This window comes from Phallusia mammillata, chromosome 5 (assembly GCF_965637545.1).
Source record: "Phallusia mammillata chromosome 5, kaPhaMamm4.hap1.1, whole genome shotgun sequence".
Classification (NCBI taxonomy): domain Eukaryota; kingdom Metazoa; phylum Chordata; class Ascidiacea; order Phlebobranchia; family Ascidiidae; genus Phallusia; species Phallusia mammillata.
The window spans coordinates 324,491-340,532 of NC_137256.1; the positions used below are offsets into that span (position 1 = coordinate 324,491).

Genomic DNA, 16,042 nt, shown 5'->3' on the forward strand with positions numbered 1-16,042 from the left:
TTTTAGTAACTTATAAACATGTTTTTGTTACAATTTCTCTGAATCTTTCCACGTTTACGTTTTGTTTTTATTTGTTTATCTTCTATTCGCCATTGTTATACCTTTATGTACTTTGAAGTATTTTCCCTGGCACTTTGTGTTCACGTTCGCGCATCAAACTCTGTTTTCATTCCTTCTCCTGTCGTTGCCTTCCGCAAGCGTTACAGCTACAATTTCTGGTTTTCATTACAAACAAAGAAATGGTGTTAGGGCGAAACTAATTAATCAGTTGGCTTTGATCAAGTTGCCTTTTGGGGACCGCGGTCCGCCATGGTCACCTGCTAATCTATCCCACGTGATTTACAACACTTCATACAAACAGTCAGACAACTTTGAAGGGTATTTTTTCGTGAAACGTTTTGCTTGTTACGTTTGCGCGGAATTCAAATCTAAAAGTTAAAAAAAAACTCAATTTCGGTCAATCACTTGAATTCATTCGACCAAACGGTCACAACTTTCCTGAGATTCTAATTAACATCGGTGTTTTAGTGTTACAATTGTTTGTACATTCCACTTTGCTTAATACTTAGGAAGGTTATCATTTTGTTGTCGGTTTTTATGCAGGTTGTGTGCAACCAATCGATCGTAAACAGAAAGTGAAATTACGACTTAAACGTGGCAGAGTTCAAACTTCTGGGCTGGTTTCAAAAAGCCAATCACTAATAGTCCGGCTCGCCGTGCAATGATAAACTAGCGTTTTGATTTTAATATCTTTCGGGTTTACTGCGCCAAACTCTGCCGCGGTGTGCTTTACAGCATTGTATGATTGTTTCAAAATAATGATATTCTGAAAATTAAACAACGGGTTTAAACACCTGCCTCTAATCCGGGATTTGGTAAATGAACAGTAACAGTAAATGCCAGTTCCCAGCAGTCACATTGTAACAAAATTTTGCAAAAAAACAATACCATGTATTTGACCCCCAGTTTTACACAAAATAGCAAAAAGGATCAAAGAACCCCGTAATTGCGAAATATTCGCAAACAACTAAAAATTACAATAAATATGTACATGCCGCACAATAAATGGTTTGTGCGGTTTAGCCGCTTGGCTTGTCAATCATGTTTGTCGCTTGTCGTTTAATTGTCAGAGGGCGGCTTCAGCCACAACTGCCACGTTAACTCGTCGGTTGTCATGTGGCTGTTGACGTCGTCGGACGTCATGTAAACGCTTCCGAACTCGATCGTACAACATTTTCGGGGCGTTGGAGTAGATGAGAGGGTTGAGAGAGCTGTTGATGGGAAGCAGGATTATTGCTGACACTGCGTAAATCACTGGAGGTACAGTTGTTCCACCGAAGTTCAGGAAAGCCATGATTGAGATTGGCACCCAGCAGAAGAAATCAGTAAAGACCAGCCGGATGATTTTCTTTTGCATTTCTGCAACAAAAATCAGATGTTAGGAGCAATATTTAGGTTGCGCTTATCGGATTTACCTTGGTTCTGCTTTTCAGCTCTCGCATTTTGGGCCCTCTCATTCACTTGCCTGCCACTGGCAGCCGACCTCTTGTAAATCCAAATGTACGCCACAGCAACAAACATAAAAGCCACGAAGTTTAGAGTGATGATGGCAAGTGAAAATGGCCAAGCCTTGTCGGTCGGTGTCACGTAAAGTTTACTGATGCAAACACTGTTGGTGCTGTAGTACCTGAGAAAAACATTCAATACAGCAACAACTATTATAATCCAATTTGCTTGTAACTACGTACCCTAAATATCCTGTAATGTCAAACAGTTCAGTGTAGTTATAATCTTCAAGAATATCCACAAAATCCGCCCAAGAATAAATATTTTGTGCCCTTAGAAGTGCGCCATCGAGTGCCTGGAAGTCGTCGTTGATGGTAAAATTGTGTCGAAACTTCACAAATCGTCTCATGAAAGTGTCCATGCCTGCAGGAAAACACACGACGGAAGAAACGGTTAATAGACACATTTGTTACATTTGCTTACTTGAAAAGTCAACGACATGACTCTTGAAGAACGGATTTTCTTTCATCCACGCTTTGGTTTCAAACAAATGTTGAAATTGGGACGTGAGAGGAATAAAAGCCAGTGTGAATGAAATTGTCCAAGATAAGATGATAGCAAGGATAATGATCTTCAGTTTGGGGAAATATGGTGCATTAAACGGCTGCAAAACATAAGTTGCTTTCTGCAAACACCAGAGCACACATATATTAAAAAATACTCACGTTTTTCACAGCATAAAGTCGGAATGCTGTCAGCAGGACCATTGTAATTACTGATGTTTCGCTGGAAAGCAAAACCAAAATGCCCATTGAATTGCACGCCCGGCTTGATCTCCAAACAAGGTCGTTGGCACAGTAGTTTCCAGAATATTGAACACCAGCACCGCCGAGCATGAGCAGATAAACTCCCATGAGCAGGTCGGAAATCGACAGATTCAAGACAAGAAAATGGTTGGTTTGAAATGAGGCCGATTGTGATTCTGTCGTCACCAACAGCTTAATCTCAGTAACCATGACCACCTGAAAATAAAGGAAACCAAAACGTTATATACAAAACCACCTAGTTTATCAGGAACTTAGAACGCCGAACTTTGTTTCAGCTAAGCATTACAAATTTACCAGGTTTCCAAAGATTGCGAGAAACGCCATTATCCACACAACACTTCGTAACACCGGGTTAGCGATCAGTTCGTATCGCGAGGAGAAAACGTTTTCATTTGCTCTGTTTGACTTCGTTGGGCATTCGTCGCTCCAGTCTGAACAGTCGCCAAATCCATTGAATTTCTGTCAGTGGCATATTGTATTAAAACTGCTATAATAAGATAATTATTTAAAATAATTAAAAACCTTTTCCTTCTTCACAAACAAAGGTTGTTTGTTTTCGCAATAGAACCTCCCGTCAGTCGTGCAGTTAGTTTCGTCGCTTTCATCATCACAGTTTATCGTAAAATCACAGATCTCTGATTTACTTATGGAAACCTAAACACATTAACCTATCAGATCAACACATACGCCTATCTTACTACGATAAACAGAGTAGGGGTTGTTATTATAATCCACAGATGCTAACATACCTTAGCTCCATTTAACGCGGAACAATTGACCCTTCCTTGTTTTGTGCAAGTTTCCGAATATTCGTCACTTCCGTCTTTGCACTCAATAAAACCGTTGCAGATTTTTGCACGAAAGTTTCCCGGTATTTCTACCACGGTTTCGTCACTTCCGTCTTTGCAATCCGAAACGCCATCGCAAACTTTGGATTGAGGAATGTTGAGACGATCGTTTGTTGTTGGGCAATGTTTACGATGCGCGCAGATACGAGGATCCTCGTCGTGGTTGAAGCTTTGGTAATCAACATTGCGAAATTCCAAGAGGCAATCCCGTTTCCCGTCACACAACAGCTCGTTGCTGAAAGGGGTCCACTAAACGACATATGCAAATATTAAATTGATTGTTGGTAATTCAATCGTACAGTTGGTGGACACATGCAAAACAAGATATCGCATTAGTTAAACAAAATATCACACATGTCAGGTCTGTTTCGTTCTATGGATAGTAATAACTTACCAGCTATTGTTGGTTGTTCACACGTACAGTTTGTGGACACATGCAAAACAAGATATCGCGTTAGTTAAACAAAATATCACACATGTCAGGTCTATTTCGTTCTATGGATAGTAATAACTTACCAGCTATTGTTGGTTGTTCACACGTACAGTTTGTGGACACATGCAAAACAAGATATCGCGTTAGTTAAACAAAATATCACACATGTCAGGTCTGTTTCGTTCTATGGATAGTGATAACTTACCGGCTATTGTTGGTTGTTCACACGTACAGTTTGTGGACACATGCAAAACAAGACATCGCGTTAGTTAAACAAAATATCACACATGTCAGGTCTGTTTCGTTCTATGGATAGTAATAACTTACCCGCTGTTGTTGATTGTTCACACGTACAGTTTGTGGACACATGCAAAACAAGATATCGCGTTAGTTAAACAAAATATCACACATGTCAGGGCTGTTTCGTTCTATGGATAGTAATAACTTACCGGCTATTGTTGGTTGTTCACACGTACAGTTTGTGGACACATGCAAAACAAGACATCGCGTTAGTTAAACAAAATATCACACATGTCAGGTCTGTTTCGTTCTATGGATAGTAATAACTTACCAGCTATTGTTGGTTGTTCACACGTACAGTTTGTGGAAACATGCAAAACAAGATAACGCGTTAGTTAAACAAAATATCACACATGTCAGGTCTGTTTCGTTCTATGGATAGTAATAACTTACCCGCTGTTGTTGATTGTTCACACGTACAGTTTGTGGAAACATGCAAAACAAGATAACGCGTTAGTTAAACAAAATATTACACATGTCAGGTCTGTTTCGTTCTATGGATAGCAATAACTTACGTTCTATTGTTGGTTGTTCACACGTACAGTTTGTGGACACATGCAAAACAAGACATCGCGTTAGTTAAACAAAATATCACACATGCCAGGTCTGTTTCGTTCTATGGATAGTAATAACTTACCCGCTGTTGTTGGTTGTTCACACGTACAGTTTGTGGACACATGCAAAACAAGATATCGGGTTAGTTAAACAAAATATCACACATGTCAGGTCTGTTTCGTTCTATGGATAGTAATAACTTACCAGCTGTTGTTGGTTGTTCACACGTACAGTTTGTGGACACATGCAAAACAAGATATCGCGTTAGTTAAACAAAATATCACACATGTCAGGTCTGTTTCGTTCCATGGATAGCAATAACTTACGTTCTATTGTTGGTTGTTTACATGTACAGTTTGCGGACACATGCAAAACAAGATATCGGGTTAGTTAAACAAAATATCACACATGTCAGGTCTGTTTCGTTCTATGGATAGTATAATAACTTACCAGCTATTGTTGGTTGTTTACGTGTACAGTTTGCGGACACATGCAAAACAAGATATCGGGTTAGTTAAACAAAATATCACACATGTCAGGTCTGTTTCGTTCTATGGATATTAATAACTTACCTCCTATTGTTGGTTGTTTACACGTACAGTATGTGGACACATGCAAAACAAGATATCGGGTTAGTTAAACAAAATATCACACATGTCAGGTCTGTTTCGTTCTATGGATAGTAATAACTTACCACCTATTGTTGGTTGTTCACACGTACAGTTTGTGGACACATGCAAAACAAGATATCGGGTTAGTTAAACAAAATATCACACATGTCAGGTCTGTTTCGTTCTATGGATATTAATAACTTACCTCCTATTGTTGGTTGTTCACACGTACAGTTTGTGGACACATGCAAAACAAGATATCGGGTTAGTTAAACAAAATATCACACATGTCAGGTCTGTTTCGTTCTATGGATAGTAATAACTTACCTCCTATTGTTGGTTGTTTACACGTACAGTTTGTGGACACATGCAAAACAAGATATCGGGTTAGTTAAACAAAATATCACACATGTCAGGTCTGTTTCGTTCTATGGATAGTGATAATAACTTACCCACTATTGTTGGTTGTTCACACGTACAGTTGGTGGACACATGCAAAACAAGATATTGCGTTAGTTAAACAAAATATCACACATGTCAGGTCTGTTTCGTTCTATGGATATTAATAACTTACCTCCTATTGTTGGTTGTTCACACGTACAGTTTGTGGACACATGCAAAACAAGATATCGGGTTAGTTAAACAAAATATCACACATGTCAGGTCTGTTTCGTTCTATGGATATTAATAACTTACCTCCTATTGTTGGTTGTTTACACGTACAGTTTGTGGACACATGCAAAACAAGACATCGCGTTAGTTAAACAAAATATCACACATGTCAGGTCTGTTTCGTTCTATGGATAGTGATAATAACTTACCCACTATTGTTGGTTGTTCACACGTACAGTTGGTGGACACATGCAAAACAAGATATTGCGTTAGTTAAACAAAATATCACACATGTCAGGTCTGTTTCGTTCTATGGATAGTGATAACTTACCCACTATTGTTGGTTGTTCACACGTACAGTTGGTGGACACATGCAAAACAAGATATCGGGTTAGTTAAACAAAATATCACACATGTCAGGTCTGTTTCGTTCTATGGATAGTATAATAACTTACGTTCTATTGTTGGTTGTTTACGTGTACAGTTTGCGGACACATGCAAAACAAGATATCGGGTTAGTTAAACAAAATATCACACATGTCAGGTCTGTTTCGTTCTATGGATATTAATAACTTACCACCTATTGTTGGTTGTTCACACGTACAGTTTGTGGACACATGCAAAACAAGATATCGGGTTAGTTAAACAAAATATCACACATGTCAGGTCTGTTTCGTTCTATGGATAGTAATAACTTACCACCTATTGTTGGTTGTTCACACGTACAGTTTGTGGACACATGCAAAACAAGATATCGGGTTAGTTAAACAAAATATCACACATGTCAGGTCTGTTTCGTTCTATGGATATTAATAACTTACCTCCTATTGTTGGTTGTTTACACGTACAGTTTGTCGACACATGCAAAACAAGACATCGCGTTAGTTAAACAAAATATCACACATGTCAGGTCTGTTTCGTTCTATGGATAGTGATAACTTACCCACTATTGTTGGTTGTTCACACGTACAGTTGGTGGACACATGCAAAACAAGATATTGCGTTAGTTAAACAAAATATCACACATGTCAGGTCTGTTTCGTTCTATGGATAGTGTAATGACTTACCAGCTATTGTTAGTTGTTCACACGTACAGTTTGTGGACACATGCAAAACAAGACATCGCGTTAGTTAAACAAAATATCACACATGTCAGGTCTGTTTCGTTCTATGGATAGTGTAATGACTTACCACCTATTGTTGGTTGTTTACACGTACAGTTTGTGGACACATGCAAAACAAGACATCGCGTTAGTTAAACAAAATATCACACATGTCAGGTCTGTTTCGTTCTATGGACAGTAATGACTTACCAGCTATTGTTGGTTGTTCACACGTACAGTTTGTGGACACATGCAAAACAAGATATCGCGTTAGTTAAACAAAATAACACACATGTCAGGTCTATTTCGTTCTATGGATAGTAATAACTTACCAGCTATTGTTGGTTGTTCACACGTACAGTTTGTGGACACATGCAAAACAAGATATCTCGTTAGTTAAACAAAATATTACACATGTCAGGTCTGTTTTGCTCATGTCAGAAAGATATCGTGTTAGTTAACTTAAATGAAGTAACAAATTTTAATGTGTATAACTAAACGCTATGCGGCCATGAAGCATATGACACAAGCAAGTTATGAAAACGAAACGATATCAATCTTTCAAGACTGAGTGCACAGAAAAATCAGCAAATAAGCTAACTTTGCCGAAAACCCCTGAATGCTGAACAACTAAATTCAATCAACACATAATTGACGTTTTACTCACCGTCCAACATTCCCACCCGTCCTCCGTAATATTGTTGGTTGTGGAACAGTCGATCTCGGCACTCACATTCCCACTGTAAACAATCACACCACCACTTACAATGTATAACTATGGTAGAATCGAATTTGTGGATTACTGGGTTGACGCGAACAATTTGAGCGTTCGCTTTCTAAAAGCGCGTTTGGCCATCGAGCGTTTCCTGCGCTTCCAGCTGCTCGGGTTTACGCAGGTCGCTCTGAGCACTCGTACGGTTCAGGTTTCGTGTAAGCAAAAAAATACCATGCTATCGTGTAAATAATGTATGTTAACGTAAAAAATAATGTTTATAGGTTATATTTTTGATTAAATTTAAGTTGAAAAAGGAGGTAGCAAGGTGAGGAAAGATAAAGCGACTATGAAATACATTGTTAAACGTTTCTTTGGACTAGCTCCGAAAAATACGTGTTTCAACCTACATTGAAAACTTTCCGCAATCTGTTGGTTGTTTTGTCTCACAAAGACACTCATCACTCATATCAGGACAATCAATGACGTCATTGCACACACTTGACCATGAAATCACCGTGGGGTCATTTATGCATTGGAAGCACAAAGAATGATTAAAGGTGACAGAGGGCAAGCGGCGGATGTCCCTGCAGGGGAAATATTTAATTTGAAAACTACCTCTGAAACATCGGGCATTGTGAGCGCTCTAACATACCTGGGATCCGACTTTATCATTTCATCAACCGATGTGAAGCAGAGATCAGCGGAATCGTCGCAGTCTTGTACGGAGTCCCACAGCAACTGCTGGGGCAACGTGCAAGTTTTACCGTTTCTGATGCACTTGAAGCCGTGTCCATTCGGTCGGGGCAGCGCAGGGCAGTTGTTACAGGGATCGCCATCACACAGCGATGAACGCTTCCAGCAAACCGATTCCGAACACCAGAAGTGGGAGGGGCAGAGATGTTCGCACGGGGAATTTCCATCGCAGGACGCATAAGATTTGCAGACCTCATCTTTTGGTTTTGGACATGAAGCGTTGGTCGGATCGATTATATTGCGACAAACTCCATAATTGTCGAAACAATCGCATCGTCCCGCTGAGCTGGGTTTAAAATAGTTATGCAATAATTGCAACAAAAGCAATGGTTCTTAAAGTGGGCGCCGGAGCCCCGTTTTATTAAACAGGGCAAATTTGGGCAACATCTGCACATAAGAGTACTGATAGAATGTACAAAGTACGCTAGGCCTATTAAAGGCACTATACCGAATCAGCTGGTCTCTCAAGCATTTGTATGGCCTGGCGTACTGTGAATTATCGATAAGTGTGCCGTGATCGCTGGTCTGCATGAACGCTTCAGGGCTGATCCCAGTATGAAAATATTCATCTTAACTGATAGAATGTTTTCACAATTTAACATGAATTCCGATGTTAAACTGGTGTCAGTTTGTCCACTCTTAACCGTTATTGAGATTTGGCCATATTGCAGATCGCGTTTTAAACCGTCAGGCTGTTAAAGCAATACAACAACAGGTTGCAGATACGTTTGTTTAAAATAATTACTTTGTTGGAACAATCGTTTATTCACAAAAAAATCAAGTAAACCTACCGACGATAACGTTTTGATTTGTCACATATTTCGGGGACTTTCCCAGTACAATTACATTCGTCGCTCATATCAGGACAATCGATGACGTCATCACACACGCTTGACCTTGAAATGATCATGGCGTCGTTTCTGCACTGGAAGCACAATTGATTGTTGAACGAGGCTTTGGAGGAACGACGGGTGTCCCTGAAAACGAAATAAAGGCCATTATTCAACTTATCACGTCATCACAAATTAACCAAAAAAAATCCGTAAATTGTTTTTTTTACTTGTTGCCTCGAAAACGTTGCACGCCAAAAATCTAATAATTGCAAGTTTCCTTTTTAGGCATAACCAATGTGTGTACGCTTGCATTAGTGTTACCATTACTTTTGTATCGCTATGTTATCACTTTTTTACACATTAGTCACCTGTGTCTTGGTTAGTTTAACATAAGTTGTTTTGTGTGCTTATTTGCCCGACACGTGTTTATCTTAATTTCACGATGTGTTTTTAATGTTTTCCACGTTAATTTTCACATATTTTTGTTACGTTTATTGTCCAGTGGGTTTCGACCACGTGACTCGTTAGTTTTCTTGTTTCTATTAGTTTTGTCGCGAGTCTCTTTTATTTGTTTTCAAGTCCTTTTGCGGGCCACGTGCTGTTGGGAGAAGTTCTTTCCCGGCTGTTAACTGTCTTAAAATTTGTGCTGTGACCTTGCCAATATCTTACAGTTTTACATAAGTGTTTTAAACAAAGACAGCATGCTGCAGTGCTTGAACGCCTCATAACTAGGATTATTCATGGCTAGCCATTTTTTGAAGGCTTTTGGCAACCAGCTGATGTATAAAGCACAACCGAACTAAAACATGTACATACCTCACATCGCCATTTTCGGGCGTGTAGCATAAGTCAGAGCCATTATCGCAATCTTGTACGCCGTCCCACAGGAACATTTGCGGGAGTAAACACGTCCGGTTGTTCTTGACACATTTGAAACCGTAACCGTTACTCCAATGTTGAAAGGCAGGACAGTCATTACAGGGATCGCCATCACACACAGTTGAACGCTTCAAACAAGTCGAATCCGGGCACCGAAAGTGGGAGGGGCAACCGCCGTCACATAGAGTTTTATCCCGACAAGAGATGTCTCCCTTGCAATATTCCCGCCTCCGTAGTGCACAGGATTTGTTTAATGACCGACCGTCACGTGTATTGTCGCAGCTGTGAAAGTGGAATCATTATATTTTTACACTTATTAGCATTTACCCATTCCTTTTTTACATTATTTTTTTACATTGCTGGCATTTACCCCATAAGGGTATTTTTAGGGTAAACGATCAAAAGTGAAGTATTTGGACTATCGAGTTTAAGAGGATGTTCATTAGTAATAAACGACAAATCAACACAACGCGTTAACTAGATAAGACTGTTGGTATATTTCACGGTTTTACGCATGCTGTGGAATTTTGAGGCCAGATGCTGGTTCACAACAACAACGACGTTTTTATAAAACTTTCTCCACTATCAAACATTTTAGGAGCAAATAGAGTAAATACAAACACAAAGTTCATCAAATAACCCACAAAGTTTACCTGATATAGCTCGACGATAAGTTAGCAGGGTAGGTGGGAAATGTGACCCGTTTCTCGTCGCTTCTGTCTCTACAGTCAGGATGATTATTGCAAAAGAAAATTGAGTAGAACGCTCTCCCATCATCGCAAGTAAAATCTGCAATCACCAATCATAAACATAGAACTGTTGGTCGTTTTATAATTGCATTACAGTGGCAATTGACCAATGCGCTTGAACTATTTAAAATCACAGCAGAAATAAAATAATTAAAACCTTTAAATCATAGAACTTCTTTTATTGTCATTAAATAAACTTAACTTTAAATAAAGCGTTAGTTTATTGTTTAATAATCAAACATTCAAACTTACTCCCTGCTTGGCATGGAGTCGTTGCGATGAACCAAATCAAGGTTGCAGCGAAAATTATTACGATGAGATTTCTGAAGAAACACAACAGCGACATTGTTACACTAGTGACAAACTCAAACCTGCGTCTTTCCCTGAGCTTGATCTCATAATATACTTTATATGTAAGATTATTTGGTCGCCTACCTTTTCACGAAGTGGTGCTTCATTCTTCCTAAATCTTTTAGTCGATGTTTTCTCAATAAACAACTAAAGTTTATAATCTTTCTAAACTGTAAATTACCTGAAAGAAGTAAACAGGATTAACCAGTTTGTTTAATTAACCCGAAATACTGAACTTCTACCTCTGCGGTGACAATTGTTTCCAAACGTATTTTCCGCTTTCAGCAAACCAGGCAGATGATTGTCACTTCCCAAGCCCCGCACGTCAGCAAGACTTCCTGTTACGCATAATCAAACTGTTCTCAATATTTGTTCCGCTGTTTACATTCTCGTGCGAAATTACAAAAAATAATTTTCTGGGCACAAAATATTTACGTTAAGCGTCACAGAAATGATGGCTAGACGTTTTTAATGCAAACAATGAATTTTTATGGCAGGTGACTAGACTTGAAATACAGCTTGCAAACCTATTGTTGATTGCAGCAAAAATGTGAGGAGCTCGAACTGACATTGATCACAATAAATTTCCAGAAATCCCGCTAGTGGTGATATTGATTGACGTTTCTTCAGCAGATGTTGAAAACCAAACTCTCCCAATACATTGGGTGGTTTAATTTAAACGAATGTGTTAATAATAGAAATTTGATATAAAATGGCTGCGGAAATAATGTTACAATTGGTCAATTAACAAACTCGCGCTTGTAGGAGGTAACATGGTTTAACACAAGGCTCAGTTTAACACAATTTATTGCTCGAAGACAACTTGGGCTCACAAATACAGCACAACCGCATGTTTTACAATTTACTTGGTTAACCTAGGTTTAAAAGCCATTGCACCGCGTCAACCATTGCACCGCGTCACGCAAGCTGAAAACATGGTGTTTTATGCGAACATACTGATAATATACTATGGTAACAAACAGTACAAACTTACATTATTGTTGCAAAATTACAGTACAACTACAAAACTGTTTTAAACTTTTTAAACACACGAACACATTACGTTGTAAAAATTATTTTTAAAATCCCCATTACTGATTTACAACATCTCACATACATACACAATTATATCCACAAGTTTGTAAGCAATCGTCTGAATGTTAAACAATGGAGGTCCAACGGGTAGATTAGAAACCTCAAATCGGGCAGAATCGATCACTTGTGTTTTCTTAAATTAAAAAAACTCGCGTTAATAGGGATTTCCCCTACTATGACGTAACGTGTTAGGGGCGAGGGGTCGCGCTAATAGGGATTTCCTTACTATGACGTAACGTGTTAGAGGCGGGAGTCGCGTTTATGCGATTTCCCTATTAGGACGTAACAATCAAATCGTGTAAATTCATTTGTATATTATTTCTGTTTTACTTATTGTACCCGAAACCTTGTTTCAAAAATTCCGCAAAAATAATATAGAGAGCGTGCACAACCCTCCGTATTATATAGTGCGGCGAAAAAAATACAAAAGAAATAAAAAGAATAAAATAGAACAAAACAAGGTTTCGAGTTTTCTAGTAACATTAACGATGTGATTATTACATGTGTTCTATAAATTTGTGCAAACATTGTACAAGCTGGGGTTGAAAATTTTTGTGTATGATTTATTGTAGTTAAAACGAGGATTAATAAGTGGAAAGGTAATTTTATAATTATATTCAGAAGAATTACTTCAGTTTAAAAATGAGATTATCTAACTGTGGTTTAGTTAAATTGATAATATACGCGATAATTTCACCTTTAGCAATGTCTTGGGATTTGAAACTGGTGGATAAAGCGCATTATAAATAATAAAATCATTAAGATGTGATATATTTCACAACGCGATTACGGATTAAGCGATAATCCGGTTGCCATGTAAACAGTACAATCCGGTTGTTTTAAATGTGGAAACTTTCCTATGACGACGGTTTCTGAAGTTTTAGTCTTGTTTTGGGTAGTTTCCCTTATAAATGTGCCAGGCCTCTCGCCTAATATACACGTAAAATGGCTTGTTGTTTGTTACCTATTTCCTTTTCCAGTTCAAACCAACGCGTTAAGCGGCAAAGTGCTAGGTGCATATTTGTACGGTCTAAACCTGAAAGTACACGACCGAAACCTGGTCAAACTTACAAATTTGGCACATTCTACAGCGGAAGGGCGCCAAGGCGAGCTGCATTAGTTTCTATTATAACCCGTTATCCAATTGACAAAAAGAATAATTGATTTAAGCAAACTTTTAAAGACTCAGATTATGGCACTTCCTTCTAGCTTACTCAGCAAAACTGCAGCTGCAAGATTAGCGTGACTCTCACATAATCAACGTGTAATTGTTCCTTCAAAAATTGAAACCAGCAACAAATACTAGAGGAATAAATGCCTTTCTTAATAGGTGATCCACCTGATAAGTTGCGCAAGGTCACGAATAGAAGACATAAAATATGGCAATTATTGGCACGTTACCAATTACGTGAATCGAAAGTGTGACTAATTGAGATCTAACATTTTTTACAACCATTACGTGTTTGGCGGGTCATGAACAATATAACAGAAAACATTTTTAAACATTTGTTTTACATTTAACATTGTTCAAATTTCAATACAGTTTAACACTTCGAATTTGGTGCAGTTTGTAAGGAATTACAATCAGCGTCTTTGCCGGAACACCAGTTTCATAATTTTAACACGTTGAACTCTTTATTTAAACGCTTGTTATATCACTGTTGGCGATTAGATAACCAACAAAAAATGGATCGATGTACAAACTGAAAGCCGATTTAATCTCCTACTTTTTAAAAATAATCTATGGTCGAGACGTGTCATTTTTAACGTTGATATTGGGTTTAGAATGAAAACATGCATCTACGTCTTTTTCGTGTACATTACGTTCTATGGAGTTCCGGAAATATATTTGCATGTAGTTTATTCAAAACCAACTACACTTAGTCGTTGGAACGTTGCGCAGCTATTCTGGGTTAACGGTTAGTGGAATAGTTATCTTAAAAACCTAATGCGTAGCTAAGATTGGCCTTCATTTTAGATTATTTGATAATAATCAAACAAAATTCCATTTGATTTTTAAACGCTTGCTTCGGGGCAAGCAATTAGACGTGCACGATATTAAAAGGGATCGCTCAGTTAAGGCTGCGCACAGATCGGTGGATTTTACCATCATATCGTAGTTTTTTATTCGAAAAACTCTGTCTGTTCGACTTTCACATAGAGATCAGCAATCCGGTTAATCGCATATTTCTTTGAAAATTGATGCGAATATCCGGTTTATGCGATAAACCGGACGATTATCTTAACAAACGATGGGTGACGGTTTGGGATTTTTAATTGTGATGCAATTAAACGGATTATGCGATTAACCGGATTCGTTTGTACTAGCATTGAAATTGGTCGTTACAAATATATATTTTTAATACATTAAATGCATCATGACATGAAATTCGACGTTTAAATATTTCATAATTACGTTGAAATAATATTGTTGGTGCTAATCTCGAGTTTTCGCAAACTTACTAAGTAAGACCGCCATCGTGGTCCCTCCTTAAATTTTCCCAATATTCTTAAATATCTAACACAGCTAGCCTAAACATATTTATATCTATCTATCCAAACTAAGCTAACTTACAAAATTCATATAACGAGTCTGTCGTGCATTTTCGTCGTCCAAATATAAAAAAGCAGAATCCGATTGTGGGAAATACAAGCGACAAGATTATGAATTGGTTACAAATCTATTGGATCATGTTGCGATTCCCATTAGATGACATCATCAATGGTTGTGTCACATGCGTGAAAACAAAATAAAACTTATTACTAAATATTTTGATTTTATCGCGATACAAACAAACAAATAGTTTATGCGCGTAAAATCCCAGAACCTTGTTTGGTAAAATCCGCAAAAACAATATAGAGAGTCTGGCCAAACCCTCTATATTGTATAGTGCGGCGAAAAAAAATACAATAGAAATAAAAAGAATAAAAGTGAAGTGAAGTAAAGTAAATAAAAATAGTAAAACAAGGTTCTGGGTTGGTCCCTAAACTTTAAACCGTGTTTTTATAACAACAAAATCCAGCAACAACGACGAACCTGTATAGCTTGGCTTCCTCCATCCGCTTCCAGCAAAACGTGCCTTTAACGCCGCAAATCAGCTGTTTGACTTTTATATCAACCTCAGCGCCCCTGCAAGTCAGCTTTGGAGTCCCCAATTCTGCGCGCAAATTGCCTGTGGAGTTTTCGGGCCTTGATTGCTTAATGTCACGTGTTTTGACCGACCAATCATCGCCTCGGAAAAAGATCCTTCAAACACCTGTAGTCCCAATCTTTCTGCCTGTGGAGTTTTCGGGCAACGATAACTTAATCACTTTACCGCGCGTTTTTACCGAACATTCACCTCCTCAGGGACGAAACAACTCTTGGTTTACAAACAGTGGAAAGAAGTGACAACATAATCAAACACTGACTTGTGTCAGGTGATGTCACATAAACATAATTAGGACGGACTTGATTAAAATAAACATGTAACAGTCAGACACCGCATCAATACATTCAGGTCGTTCTTGTTGTGTTCCATCGCAAAAAAATCGACTTAAAACCGTTATCAGGTTAAATCCAATTTGCTGGACAGGGAACACAGGAATAGAATAAATGAGAAACTTGGCTCGCGACCTCATTTTTGTTAAGAAGCCCTCGAACTAAGCATTAAACATTTAATTTTCAGTTACTACGTCACCTTCACCAAATCTTCACACCTTGGCTCAAAGTGTAGAGAAACACCTTTACACAGGTGACCCACTGATAAGGAGAGAGACTACATAGATTCACGGAACATTGTCACTAGCAGCAATTTGCATGAACAATCTCGTCGTTTTCAACCAGCTGCGTTTTCAACTAAATATAAAAGCAACAACAGTTTCAACTGGCT

General features: G+C 38.3%; 1 protein-coding gene across 1 annotated transcript; it reads right to left on the reverse strand.

Moving 5' to 3' along the window:
• Positions 1-727: 727 nt before the first annotated feature.
• On the reverse strand, positions 728-15,664 carry LOC145227992 (uncharacterized). Its single transcript, XM_080092955.1, has 20 exons — positions 15,512-15,664; positions 15,208-15,448; positions 14,746-14,851; positions 11,318-12,303; positions 11,160-11,256; positions 10,977-11,047; positions 10,629-10,764; positions 9,913-10,257; positions 9,055-9,240; positions 8,163-8,549; positions 7,918-8,094; positions 7,463-7,535; positions 3,083-3,430; positions 2,856-2,987; positions 2,628-2,792; positions 2,232-2,528; positions 1,990-2,170; positions 1,749-1,929; positions 1,476-1,687; positions 728-1,419 (listed from the first exon to the last, which is right to left on the reverse strand). Exons 5-20 carry the CDS (start codon positions 11,180-11,182, stop codon positions 1,127-1,129), a joined length of 3,207 nt encoding a protein of 1,068 aa, XP_079949081.1. The 5' UTR covers positions 11,183-11,256; positions 11,318-12,303; positions 14,746-14,851; positions 15,208-15,448; positions 15,512-15,664; the 3' UTR covers positions 728-1,126.
• Between the last annotated feature and the right edge of the window lie 378 nt (positions 15,665-16,042).